Genomic DNA, 15,002 nt, shown 5'->3' on the forward strand with positions numbered 1-15,002 from the left:
CTAAGCAAGTGCTGATGAATTGTTTAGTGGAGAGATGTACTGATCCTCAGCAGAATGAGGAATGCAATTTCTCCCAACTAGAAATGGCATTTTAGAGCTTTGTAAAGGTCACAATAGCCACAGATTGCTACATGCATAAAGCAAAATTCACTTTATACAAAGGACAAAAAGGCTGCAAAAAAATGAGGATAGCTGGAGATGGGAGACAACCTTCTGATTTGGAAAGAATCAATTAAAAACTCATGGGTGCCGACCACAAGGTCCGAATTCAAAAATATGTGCAGGGATTAGATTTTCATAGCCCCAATGCAGCCAAGAATATACTGTAAAATCGCTTAATATATTAGTTCTACTATATTAGAACACTTAAATTTAACACTAATAATGGGTCAACTCCAAATCTACTTTTATCCCTTAATATTTTCCAAATGTCTTCTCAAACCATCCTTTCAAAAAATGACAGCTACAGCTGTTGGGCTGCATTTTTTGTTTGAAGACGAAGAGTGAACCATTTCCCTTTAGTGCAAAACTGATGAATGTCAATATGAAAAATACATTCAGCACAGAACAACAAATTAAATTATCCCAGGAGACAAAGCAGCTATTCATCTGCTTACATTCTGGAGCACAAAGTAGCATGAGAGAAATTGTCAGACTTCTAAAGCATAAAGTCTGCCAAATCCATTCCACATTGCTGCAATACCAGATTATTGTTAATTGTCTGGCAGGAAATCCACACAAGTCTTAGTTAAGCAGCATACCAGTCTCAAGGTTCCACTAAGTCCACCTTCCCCCAACTGGTACCTTCCAGATGTTTTAGACTCCCAATTCCCAATTGTTTCTGCTCTCTAACCACTTTCCTTACAGTGTCTGAACTCTGAACCATTTTGCAAAGTTTGAATTCTCTCAATGCAAAATAACCCTCAGAAGAAATGCTTTTTCCATAGGCAAAAAATATTGAACTAGGTAATTACGCTGTCAACAATTAACATATATCCACAATATTTACAAATTGGCACTTCCAGTAGGCAACTTTCATCCATGCTGAAAAATTTACAATTGCACACAGCAGCCGCCATTCTACATAACTCCATCATAATTTAATTTGTATTTCGCCTTTCCACAGTTAAAACCGTGCTCAAGGCTGCTTTCAGCATGAAAAGATTTACCTAATTACAAACATAGCAAAAGTAGACATAAAGAATAAATAAAACGCATTAAAAAGTACACAACCAAAATTGAACAATTCCAGCTATTCCCATATAAACCATTGTAAGATCTAAAAATTAATATACCAAAAAATGTCAATAGCAGCAACAAAAAACCCAACAATATCCCTAAACAATATCTCAGCCAAAGAGTCTGCTATGCTAAATGTGACATTTGCCAAAAGAAAGTGCACGTGGCTTCTGCAAACTGCTTTCTCTGGTATTATCCCTTTAATATATTTAGAACAATATTTGAAATACACAAAAGATACAGGTAAGTTGTTCAGTTTTTAATACATTCAATTCTCCCAAAGGACGTCATTGCAGAGATTTTGTTTTGTTACATCATTGAAGCAAATGTCTCAAGACTGAAGGCTATGATTTTATCCACAATAGCATGAGGTTGCAGGGTGCACCAGAAATTTGCACATGCTAACAGAAGTAGAGAAACGGTTTTTAAATGAACTATTGCTAGGAAGGTAGCCAAAAGTTAGACTAGAAAAGAACTGCAAACACAAGCTAATGGAAATATAAAACTGTGCTTAGCAGTCACCAGCCAGACTGAAACTGACTTATGATGGTTTCATATCTCTGATGAATTAGGCGTGTTGACATTGGTCAGTTGTCCAAGACTGAATGTGTTCTTACACCTCCATTTGTTTCCACATCAGTGCAATTATATAAATGTCTACTCAGAAGGCAGCCCAAATTAAGATTAATTTGACTTAATGTCAACTAAATTGCAGCCTCGTGGTGGTAATCCAATGAGGTAGTTCTGTTAGCACAACGACTTCTGGCTGTTCAACGGAAATTCCTCTTCCTGTGCACCCCATGTTCTGGGGGATCCCCAGCCCTCCAAAGCAAATATTGGCAGGAATCATTCTCATAACTGCATCAATGCTGTTTGTCTCATACAAATGTAAGCCTAATAATAGCACAATGTTTCTGATACATGCCAATGTATCAGAAACATTGTGTTATTATTAGGCTTTCAAAAATTAACAGTTCAAGAATGGTTATGATTAACAGACTTTTTAAAAATTACCTTAACTCCTTGAATGAGGCCATTCATTAAAAATGTATGCTGAGGAAATGTTTCACGTAAGACCTAAAGAGAAGATATTGTTATTCAAAGTAACCTTCCATTAAATAAGATATATTAAACTACTTTAAAACATAAATACTTAGCCATTACTGACCCATCTAGAATGCCATGACTTCCGTTTCAGAACTCATCACAGTCAAATATATAAGTCAGTCTTCCCCATCTTATCCAAAGCCATACAGCAGCATAGCTTTAACAGCTGCCAAACCTGGCTTGTAGTATTTTTAACAGATCTGCTATTTCCCTAGTCAAGAAGCACACAAGAGAGCTATATAGATTTTTTTTCTCCCCACATTGTCCTTCTCTAGAAACAGAATACTGTATAATGATATCATGATGAATACAATGTTAACAAACAGCTGGCTCTCACTAAAAAAATTAAGAATTTATTTATCAACAGAACCTAGAAGCTGTTTATGTGTTTTTTTAAAAGTTGAGATGTGTCTGCATGTTCAAGCTTTAACACTCTACCCCAGTTATACTTCCAACTATTTAAATCTACTAAAAACAATTGGGGAGGGGGCCTGGCAGTATTCATATTTTGGTATATGTGTCTAACTACTTTGAGCACTACACCTCTAAACATCACAGTGCAGGATCTAAAACATCAAACTGGGAACTTACACGCACCCAGCATGCTTCTATTCTGACAATAGTTCTACATACCACCTGATAAAATTCTAACACTCAGCTGACAGTTCAAAAGAAACCAATATCCAAATAGGAAATCTGAATATACAGCAAGTTCTTTGAGGTTCTCTTAGCCTCAATTATGAACACATCACACCTGTACTTCAAATATTACAATTTAACAGCAAACAAGCGTCTGAGTCAAAGTGACTAGAAAGCAAAAATATGCTAAGCTAAAGCAATGGCAAAAAGGTATGTACTGTTGCCTTTTTTAATAAAAAAAAAAGTTCTATTCAATGGCACATTTAGGTTGCAATGTTCAACATGCATACCTGAGAATAAGTACCAATGAACTCAACTGCGTCTAATTCTGAATAGGAATTCTATTCATTTCTTCATTGTATGTATATGATTGTACTATAGCAAATGTTTCTTGCGCTTAGGAGGTTGGTTGCAACTTGCCTTCTATTGTACCAGAAGTTGCACATAACCAACATAACCACATTGCATATATGGCGATGCTAAATCCAAGACTTACAAGTTAGACTGGACCAGCAAAGATGTCTTCCAATTTAGAAGTTCTACCAATAGCAAGAATTCAATAAGTATGAAAATCAGGATTTATAGGTGAAGGGATAGGGGTGTATGTGTGTGTGTATTTCTATTTATATCTATGCATGAGCTCTAGGGAAGGGTAGGGAACCCCTGGCCTGCAGGCCAATCTGATCTGATCTTATTATTAGAATTTATATACCGCCCTATACCTGGAGGTCTCAAGGCTGCAATGGGGGACTCCCACCTGCTTACAGGAGAAGTACAAAGCACCATTTCAAACAGCCTCCCCTCCCCGTAAGTAATGAGACATTGCTTCAAATGGCACTTTGCAACTTTCAGACCAGGCATCCCCAAACTGCGGCCCTGCAAATTTTTTGGCCTACAACTCCCATGATCCCTAGCTAAGAGGACCAGTGGTCAGTGATGATGGGAATTGTAGTCCAAAACATCTGGAGGGCCGAAGTTTGGGGGTGCCTGTTTTAGACAGTCCCTGTGTTCCTAACAGAAGTAAAGAGGCTGCCCTAAAAGCACTTGGCATGGTTCCTTTCTTCATGCATGGTGCGCCTACAATACACTGCAAAAAAGCGGGGGATTTTTGACAACCTCTGTTCCATCAAGGGCCAGGAATTTAAGCCCAGAGGCCTTTGCAAGTCTCCTCGCTTTGGTATGATCTGAGTTCAGAGGCCCTGCCCACCTGACAAATTTGGTACGTGAGACAGATCCCGATAAGGATCTGGTCCGTGAAGCCAAAAAGGTTCCCTACCCCCTACCCCTTAAACAAAAACACAATATAGTGTACACTTCTGAAATATGCCTGCTAGATTCATATTAAACCACGAGGAATGAGATTCATTTTTTTCCACAAAGAGAGAGGTACAATTGGTGTTTGAGATTAAAATGGTTGCGCCCAGTGAAGTAGAAAGGTGCAACACATACTAGGAATTTGACATGGCAAGGGAGCCTGCCAATCTTTTAGCATTTGACCCGATTGCCATCAGCAAATTTAGCAAAATGTGCATTGGGCTCTATTTTAAAGTCAATGCTTTATTGATTTTCACTGTGAATAGCTAATTTAATCCCCTGAAAAGTGGAAGCCTGAAAAGGGTGGGTCAAACAGAGCACAAAGCAACACTGTTCAAGCCATATATATTGTAGTTCAAGCTCATTGATGAATTTTACTCTGCTACTTGAGTGGGGAGGAAACTCAAAACGGTCCCTACATTCTCGCCAATCATATCAATTTACTACTGATTTGCTATATTTATGCAACATGTTTCTGCACTCAAGGTGGTTCATAATTTAAAATGATGGCTTACAAATTAATCAATAAAAAGCAAAAGACAGGAAAGAGAAACTAAGCAGATTCAGATACCAGCTCTTACATAATGACTAAGTCATGGGTAGGCAAACAGCTTCTAGGCTTTTGCAAATACAGATATATACATACAGTCGTATCTCGATTTGCTGAAAAGGACGCAGGACAAAGTGCTGCTTCTGAACACACACGCAGAGCTGTTTGCGCTTCTGCACATGCGCGAAGCGCAATTTAGCGTTTCTGCGCATGCGGGAGTGGCAAACCCGAAAGTAACCCGTTCTAGTACTTCCGGGTTTGCTGCGGACATTTGCTGGAATGGACGCTAGACAAGGCAGACGTTCGCAGAGGTATTACTGTACAAATATGAAGTATCTCCATTGCTCTAAATAAGTTCAGCAGTTCAAAATATAACACTGAACAAGTAATTGACTAACAGACATTACAATGACTAACAGACGGACACTACCAACTGCAGACTCACAGAATGACATACATTAATGACAGATATAGTCGTGGCACTGGGCTGTTACCAAAGCAACATGGGGTGATTTACACTCATGAAGGAAATTAAACCCTTCTGGTGTCCACTTACTCCAACACAGATGTTGCTGAACTAAAACTCCCAGCAGCCCCAGCCAGCATAGCCAACGGTGAAAGTTCTAGTTCACCAACATCTGCAACATTAGCCACCTTTAGCCTATGCCAGCTTAATGGAGAGGACCTGCTGGTGCAATGGCAGCTGAAGGAGCCAGTCAAGTAACAGCAGGACTCTAACCTCCAAGTATAGTACCAGAAATTAGAAATAAAAACCATTGTTGTAGACCATTATTGTTACAGGCAAACACATATAATTCTGAATGTACTTATTAATACTACACAGCTCTGAGCAAAAACAACCAAGTTAGTAAACTTACTGTGAGCATGGGAGTTGTCAGCAGTCCCCAAGCAAAGAATTCCAGGAAGATGACAATAACTGCATGGTACACACTTGGTCGACCAATACCTTGCTGTTAAAGGGGGGGAAATGTAATATTAATACAGCACAACTCTTAGAAACTTGCTTCTGATAACATTTTAAATGGTATAAGGCGTTCTATTTTAATTTAAACATACAGCCAGTGGGGGGTTTGTCAAATCAATTGGAGTTAACAGCTCGCATTAAGCTAGAATACTGCTGTGGGGTAAATGCCAATTAATGAAGCAGTAGTACATCAATTCTATGTTTCTCTTGAAATTATTTCTAATTAAGTCTATCCTGCGAGTTCAAGCCAGGTTAACAATTTTTAAACATGGGTTAGACAAATCCTTGAAGATATAAAAAGCTTACTTACTAAACTAGGGTATTAAAATCCAACTGAAATAAAAGCTGTGTACTCTCTGAAAATGGCCAGAGTGACAAATCCACAGGGAAAGAGGAAAAACGTGAAAAGAAAGGGTTTCATTTTTGCAGAGGGTTTGCTCCCACACATGATACCTTGTCTGTGTAAACTGGGAGATTATTTTAAAATATTCAGGCTGCAATACACTTACTAGAGTTCCACTGAACTGTTTCCTTCATCCCAGAGTGAGTTATTAATTTAACTGGGAGCTAGAGTGCTGAAGCAGGTAAAAGTGGTAAACCAGGAGCATGGAGACTCAGGCTTAAATCCCCATCTGCCATGAACATCACCAGGTGACCCCAGAGTCGCTTGACCTATCCAACCTCACAGTGTACTGTATTGCAATAATAAAATGGAGAGGCTGGGGAGGGGGGGGGTGCCTGATTGAAATCTTTGGAGAAAAGGTGGACCAAATATGTAACAAATAACAGAAAATAAATTAATGGATACTTGTACATTTACTATGTACAACTCTACTCTTCAAAATAGCACCAACTAAAGTTTCCCCCCCCCTAATCATCTATGAAACAGGAATATAGATTTGCCTATGAATTTCAACAGTTTCCACAATGTTTCCTTTCATTTGTGATGTTTCCTGCTACTCAACAATATTAAATGGAATTGTTTTAATAATCTCCTGTGAGTACACAGAATGCTGGAGTCAGCAAAAATGACAAAATGCTATGCTGTGGACTTACTAACCACCTATATGGTTTCTTTTTGCAAAATTAAATGGTTTAGCTTATACAACTCATTAAAACTTGTGCCATTAAGAGATTTTTTTTGGTATGTGTGCCAATGGCAGACATTTTTATGTGCAACTATTCAATCAATTCAATTAACTAAGCTTTTAGTTTATTTAAGCTGGTACTGAATCACCAGGGTGGTGAGTGGTGACAGGAAAAGGAATTGCTGCCAATTACTGTATAAAGGAAAACAAATTCCTTTCTACTAACACTTCCTTGTCCTTTTTACTCCCCTTTCCCCCATACATTTTGCTCAAATCCCCCCTCCTAATACTGAATGGTGAAAAATAAATGCACCCAAGACTAAAACATCCCTTTTAAAAATAAAAAATGGTATACTATCTCTAAATAGTCAGACACAAGAGGTTCCTGCTAAAAGATGGTAGTGATGACAAATCCCTTTCCTCTCTATTAAATCAAGCCTTATGAGGAACGGTTGAAGGATCTGGGAATGATAGCCATCTTAAGGGCTGCCACATGTAAGAGGGAACAAGGCTTGTTTTCTCCTGCTCTAGAGCAGGGGTCAGCAAACTTTTTCAGCAGGGGGCCAGTCCACTGTCCCTCAGACCTTGTGGGGGGCCGGACTATATTTTGAAGAAAAATTTGAACAAATTCCTATGCCCCACAAATAACCCAGAGATGAATTTTAAATAAAAGGACACATTCTACTCATGTAAAAAATGCTGATTCCAGGACAGTCTGTGGGCTGGATTTAGAAGGCGATTGGGCCGCATCTGGCCCCCGGGCCTTAGTTTGGGGACCCCTGCTCTAGAGGGTAGGACTTGAACCAATGCCTTCAAGTTACAAGAAAGGAGATTCCCATTAAACATCTAGAAAAACTTTCTGACAGTATGAGCTGTTCAGCAGTGGAACGGACTCCCACAAGAGGTGGTGGACTCTCTTTCCTTGGAAGTTTTAAAGCAAAGATTGGATGGGCATCTGTCATGGAGGCTTTAGCTGAGATTCCTGAACTGCAGGGGGTTGGACTAGCTGACCCTTGGGTCCCCTCCAACCTAAGATTTTATGAATTCTATATAGAAAGTGGGTGGGAGAGAAGAATCGGCGTTTGTCTTGCCGATTTCTTTTCAATTAACCTGTCACATTCCCTATGTCATTTAAAAATAGTCATTAGAGACTGTTAGCTAAGAAATAAGAACTCTATAGCTAGATTTCACATGGGCATTCATTGGGGAAATAAGATATAAGATGCAAATAGAAGGTTGTGATCTAATGTCAGACACTTTTTATACCAATGGGGACAGACTGCTCTAGAATACTTATTAGTGTAACCAAGAAAAACTATTTTTTTACCAGTTTGCCTGAAACATAGAAGTTGCATGTTTCCTCACCTACTAATTTATTTCCCCATGCATTACATTTTCAATTCCACACTCTCTACTGATTGCCTTTTTTTATTACATTGAAAAGCAGCATCAAAATATTTAAGAAAAACCACTCTGGACCTTCATTTCAATGTTAATAAACACTCTGGAGCTCAATCCTTTGATGTGCCACCCAAGCTCGTAGCTCATTTGTGCTTATGGATAACATTTTCTCACCAGAATTTGGGAGAATGAAACAATGTTGTAAGAACAGGTGTGCTGGATACTTTGTAACAGAACAAAATTTTGCCTGTCCCTTAATTATGCTAGCCAATGCTCAAGAGGGCTATGGGTCCACAAAATCCTGCCCTAAAACTCCTATTGAAGAACACAAGGGAAGCATTCCCCTATTGCCTAGAATAGAGGTTTTCACACACTGAATTTGAGGTCAGGAAATTTGACTGCCACTGTCTAAAATACATAAAACAAGGTTTGCACAACTGTTTTACTAGAAAAATCACAAACAAAAGTTTTTACAAGCTGGTTTAATTTATATATGGTACTTGGGAGCCCTGTGTACCTAAACTACTTTGCAAGTAACCATTCCGGCCAAGGAAAAATTCATTCTAAATGAGTAGTTTGCAAAACTCAAACAAGGAACCTGTAACAACTTTAAAGGGCTGTGAGGTACCCTGTACTACTTTTTTCACTCCAATAAGCCATGTCCAAAATACAACCACTCTAACTGAAATATTAAACCAGTTATACTGATTTGGCTGCTGCCACAAACCTTACTTGAACATGGTAACTGGTGGGAAATATTTATGTATTGCCATACAGGACGTGGTGGCATATGGTGTGTTTACAGCTAGAGACAGCACCATCCCACAGATGATCACCATGACTGTTAGCTTGCTGTCACTTGATCGGATCGGATCAAAGTCACTTGCATGCATATACTATGTGATGAAAGAGCGCTAATTGCTACAAGTTTTCCCATAAATAAGAAAGACTAACCAATGCTAATCCTATATAGTGGTACCTCTGGTTACGAACTGAATCTTTTCCGGAGGTCCATTCGTAGCGGAAACCGCTCGTAATATGAGGCATAATTGGCAAAAGCGTGCCTCTGGCAAGCGATTTTCACTCACATCCCAGGCCAATGTTTGCAACCAGGAGCGGCTACTTCCAAGTTACCGGAGCTCGTGACCCACAGCGTGCACAACCAGAGGTACCATTGTACTGGCTTTATCAGTAAAGATTAACAGCTTAGATACTATAAGTTTCAGCAGCTGAATCAATTGTTCTGTGGGTTACTGAATGGCTTTTATTGCAACATATTGCTCTTTCTGAACTTATGTTATGTTTCATAATAATAAATTTATTATCTTTTTTAAAAAAAAGACGTCTAGAGGCTTATGTAACAAATTACTAATAAATTGCAAAAAGCGATTAATATATTGAATACATCATCATAATCACCAGGGCCTACTATGAGATATGCACAGCACTTGAATGAAGACATGCCAAATCTTTGTGTCAAGTCTTGCAGTATACGCAAACACAAACATCATGTCACACCGCATGTAAGTGGTTATGCACACACTATTTTTGTGCACTCTACACTACACAAGTGATGCTTGAATTAGTTCCAGTAGGCACTTCATTCAATGTTTGCTAGCTATGTTTGCAGGGAGACAATCCTGTATTTCAAATGAATTTCTGCATGCCCACTTCTAGATAACATCAATGTTTTATCTTCAGAAGATACGAACACAATCTAGCATGTAACTGACAACACAAAATATATAAGGCACATTTTGCTTTCTCAAAAAAAAAAAATTACAGATTGGTCAAACTGTGAAAGAGTGGGAGACACTGTAGCAGTGGGTTGCCCATGGGCTGAGACTTAAAGGGAATAATCCAGCTCGCTCCAATGCATAGAACTTTTTAAAGCAGCAAATAGTACAATGACTCATAAGAGTTGCAAAAACTGAAAAAGGCCTTTTCTCACACTTGCCTAAAAGACTTCAGCAGGTACACAACCCATATAGTGTAAACACAATAACTCACTTAGACTGTTATCAAGGGTGAGGCCTGGAAAGCCCAAGCCAAGTACCATATATTTTGTGATCTTTTCTGTGAACCGCCTCGAGACCTCCAAGTATAGGGCGGTATATAAATTCAATCAATCAATCAAATAATAATGAAATGAGTGAAGAAGGGAGTGGGGATGAAGGGGGGCTGAGCCTACCCCAACAGTTAATGTCTTTTGAGTTACAAGCAATGTGGCTCTTTTGGGGGGAGGGGGTGTTACAGGGTTATTGTTTTTTATTTTTGGTTTATATACCGAGATCTTTTCTGTGAACCATCCTGAGACCTCCGGGTATAGGGTGGCACATATATAAATTCAATCAATCCATCAATCAATAAAAACAACTCTCCCGTGTTTCCCTAATAACAACAACAACAATAACATCAACAACTCCCCCGTGTTTCCCCAATAATAACTCCTCCGTGTTTCCCTAATAAATAATAATAATAATAATAACAACAACAACAACAACAAAAACAACTCCCCCGTGTTTCCCTGGTCCGACCTTCACCACGGAGCCCACAGAGCCCAACCAGGCCACACAGAACGGGGAGCCCAAAAAATGAATGAGGACGAGCGAGTAGGACGGAGGCGGCCATCCGACCTCCCCCCCCCCTCCCGGACTGAGAAGGAAGATGCCTCGCGCCTCTCCCGGCACATAACGGACCCGCAGCGCGCCCGCTTCCCGGAGCCGGGACCCCCGAAGCTGCGTCGAGGGAGGGCGAAGAAGCGCGAAGAGGAGGAAAGGGGCCCTTATCCCCGGGACACTCACCGCGGCGGCGCCTCCGCCCGGCTTGAGGCCGATCCTCCTCACCAGCATGATTCGGCTCCCCCACTGCTTCCCACCGCCGGCTCCTGCCGCTACCGCCGCCGCCGCTTCTCCGTCCACCACGGCCGCCACAGTCAAGGCCACCACCTCCGCTTCCCGGGCCGGAGGAGGAGGAGGAGGCGGCGGCGGCTCCGGCTCGGGGCTCATTCCGCTCCCATCTTGCCGCCCCGGAGGAGGAGGCGGCGGCGAGGCAGGGGCTCCGGGAGGCCTCCCGCCGGCTCCCTCATCTGCTGCCACCGTCGCGAGGAGCCAGGCAGAGAGGGACGGAAGCCGGGAGGGAGGAAAGCGCGTCGGGGAAAAGTCTCGAGCCGCTGCCGCCGCTTTCCGTCTTCGCTCCGCCTCGCTTCTCCCCTCTCAGAACCCTCCCGGCCGCACGTGACCCAGCCTCCCTCCCCCCAGGGACCTCCCGCCGGAAACTGCGTCACACACGGAGGCGGGGCACGCGGATGTCGTCTCGGAGAGGGGGCGTGGCGTCTGTGCTACATTGCTTTCACGCACACCCCGCCCACTTTTTGGCGCAGTGGCTGCCGCCGTTCGAACGTCCGGGGTCACGTGACTCGGAGCGGGCGTTTAGGGCCGTTGCTTTGCTTTCCTTGCTCCGAAGGAGATGCTCGTGGCGAAGAATGGAAGGCCTTAAACCAGGCATAGCCAAAACTTGGCCCTCCAGCTGTTTGGGATGTGCAATTCCCATCATCCCTGACCACTGGTCCTGCTAGCTAGGGATGATGGGAGTTGTAGTCCAAAAACAGCTGGAGGGCCAAGTTTGGGAAACAGTGCCTTAAACTGCCTGGGCATTGCTTCGGATCATTTTCATCCATTTTTTAAATCCATTTTTATCCGGGGGGGGGGCGGGTTTAATCCAAGAAAGGCCTTCCATTTCTTGCACCCTTTTTCTTTCAATAGACCCAAGAACCCAGTGCTGGAGTTAATAATTTGTTAAATTGCTTATTGTAATATTCCTATCTTCGCTAGCAGTATTTGTGGGGGGGGGGGAGCACCGATATTAAGTTAGGCGTTGCATTTGAAAAGGATCCCTGTGATGGAAAGAATATAAAGTCCAGACCAGAGAAGAATGGCAGGTGAAGTTGAGGGATTATGCCAAAATGGCTAAAATGACCGGAAGAATCAGAAATTGAGAAGATTTTAATAAGGAATTGGGGGGGGGGATTACAATGGTTTTCAAGATAAATCATCAACGCAGCTAAAATCCTTAGTAGGATTGGAATAACACTTGTAGCCTAATGGTGAATTTTGGACATAATGGAGATGTAAAAGATTTGGATTATCATAAAAGATGCAGGAGGAAATGATTAACAATAGGACCTACAAAGGGGGAGGAGGGAAGTCCAGGAGATTCTTTGGAATCATGGTTCTTATGTTGTATGTTGGATATATTGGTTGTAAAACTTTAATCTGAAAAAGCAAATAAATAAATTTATAAATAAATTAATAAAAATAATACCTTTATTCATTTAATAAAAATGAATTGGATCAACTGTCTTCTCGGAAACATCGAATCTGGAGTCCAGAGATGTTCTGAAACCCAAGCCTCTGTCGAAGCAGAAAGCAGGAGGAGAAGATAAACAGAATGGCATTGTATAGTTAACATGCAAAAGGTTTCCATGTGACTGTCATCTTCCAAGGTCAACAAAGGTTAAGAGCTAGAGCAACAATGTTCTCGTGGAGAGATGGACCCACTGGGTCTGTCCCATGACTGAAAATGAATTCTGGATCTAAATGGTCACATTTTGAAAACCTAGTACAGTGGTACCTCTACTTACGAATTTAATGCATTCCGAACGCACATTTGTAAGTCGAAAAAATTTGTAAGTCAAATCCCATAGGAATGCATTGGGATAAAAAATTCGTAAGTAGAAGCAACCCTATCTAAAAATTCATAAGTAGAATAAATCCTATCTAAACCGCATCCAAGATGGCGGACGGAGCTCCATTCGTAAGTAGAAACATTTGTAAGTAGAATTATTCGTAAGTAGAGGTACCACTGTAACTTGACTGAGGGTCCGATGCATAACACACGCAGGTCCCGCTATCTGCCATCTCATTATGTTAAAATTCAGTTATCCAAACAAAGAGAATTATGCCCAAACCTTGCTATACACACCACAGATTCAGACATCCAGCATCTTACCTGTTTGCGCTCTGCTGCTCAGCAGCAGCCAATTTTCGGCATAAACCATGGAAGAACAGCGAGATCAGACAAACTAGGGAGGAGAAGAGATGTCACAAATCAGTTTGTCATCTATCCTCCTTTTGCTGGTTGGCTGCAGATTAGGAATGTTCCCATAGAAACCCATAGAAATGTTGAACTGGTCATGCAAATGCTTGCCTTACCAACAATCTCCAAAGAGGAACTGCAAGGTAAATTAAAAGGCATTCATATTACCTGGTTTCGGGTAGCTCAGGCCCATTCTTTTGCACTTCGTTTAGAGTGCATGGAAGAGGAGCCTATGCATACTTGTTTGAATCTGTATGCTTCAGGCCAGCACATAATCTGAAAGGTGCTGCATCCCTAATATACAGCAGTCGTAGATCATGAAGCAGGGGATGCCAGAGGCCTTTGAATTGTATGGGAATCAGATTTAGGCCACCTAATTGAATATCACAAATGGGAGGGTATCTGGAACCCACAAAAAAGCCATCTCTGCTGCCTTATAGGAGGCATTACTCAAGGTCATCCTCCGATCGCACTGGACACTGGCAAAAATTAATCTCTCCCTTTCCCCTTTATGTTGGAAGCAGGGCCGGCGCTTCCATTAAGGCGAACTAGGCCACGGCCTAGGGTGCCAAAATGGAGGGGGTGCTGACCAGGCCGCCCGCCGGTGCTGCCTGGGGCTGCCTCAGGCCGCTATCCGGAGGCGCGCGGGGAGCGCGGGCCTAGGGCCGCCTCCTCTGAACAGCTGAAAGGCGGGCGAGGCGGCCCCAGGCTCACGCTCCCGGCGAGAAGTTCCGGAGGGGAGCGGGGAGCGGCAGAGAAGCGGCAGAAGGGCAAGCGGGGCCTGCCAGCCAGCATGATCAGCAGGGTCTTGCAGGCTGCAGCGGAGCAGAGAACGGGAGGAGGCAGCCTCGCCCCCAGGCTTGCGCTCCCAGCGTGCCTGCGGAGCTTTGCATGGGGAGTGGGAGGCTGAGGCCACCTCAACTGAACAGCTGAGAGGTGCAGCGAGGTGGCCACAGGCTCACGCTCCCCCTGCGCGCCTCCAGAGCTTCGCGCCCGGAGCGCAAGCTTGGGGCCACCGCGCCTCTCAGCTGTTCAGTGGAGGCGGCCCCATACATGAATGGATACCTGAATGGAAGTCATTTCTTCAGGTATCTGAAGAAGTGTGCATGCACACAAAAGCTCATACCAATGACAAACTTAGTTGGTCTCTAAGGTGCTACTGGAAGGATTTTTTTTATTTTGTTTCAATAAAAAATTGTTTGCTTTTAAAAAAAAAGAATGCCACTTTGTAAAGAGGGTGCAAGAGGCCTGATAGAATAAGCCAAAGTAGTTAAATTGGTCACTTCGATAGAGATTATGTCCCAAGTCATATGTACAGGGCTTGACTTTTCACAATCCAATCAATGTGATGGGAAAAATAATTGCAATAGTCAGGAGAGCAGCCCATTGTTCCAATCTAGAGCTAATCAGACTAGCTGAAGAGTGATGTTAACACCACCTGTCTCCACGAAAAGAAAACCACATCCTGGCCTGCCAGGAAATGCTTTGCTTCAGTAGGAGAGAAGTACATTGTTTGTACTTACGGTAGATCTAATCAGACTAGCTGGAAAGTGAATAGGACCACCTGTCTCCACAAAAGAGC

The 15,002-nt window shown here is 42.2% G+C and overlaps 1 protein-coding gene across 1 annotated transcript in view; it reads right to left on the reverse strand.

Moving 5' to 3' along the window:
• LOC118076814 (hippocampus abundant transcript-like protein 1) overlaps positions 1 to 11,586 on the reverse strand; it is a 31,405-nt gene extending 19,819 nt beyond the window's left edge. Inside the window, exons 1-3 of the mRNA XM_060280114.1 lie at positions 11,128 to 11,586; positions 5,728 to 5,820; positions 2,254 to 2,316 (exon numbers count right to left, since the gene is read on the reverse strand). Of these exons, the coding sequence (XP_060136097.1) occupies positions 2,254 to 2,316; positions 5,728 to 5,820; positions 11,128 to 11,331 (360 nt within the window). The 5' untranslated portion in view covers positions 11,332 to 11,586. The remainder of the gene's footprint in view (positions 1 to 2,253; positions 2,317 to 5,727; positions 5,821 to 11,127) is intronic.
• Positions 11,587 to 15,002: the final 3,416 nt, after the last annotated feature.

Source organism: Zootoca vivipara, chromosome 11 (genome assembly GCF_963506605.1).
Source record: "Zootoca vivipara chromosome 11, rZooViv1.1, whole genome shotgun sequence".
In the NCBI taxonomy this organism is placed as follows: Eukaryota; Metazoa; Chordata; class Lepidosauria; order Squamata; family Lacertidae; genus Zootoca; species Zootoca vivipara.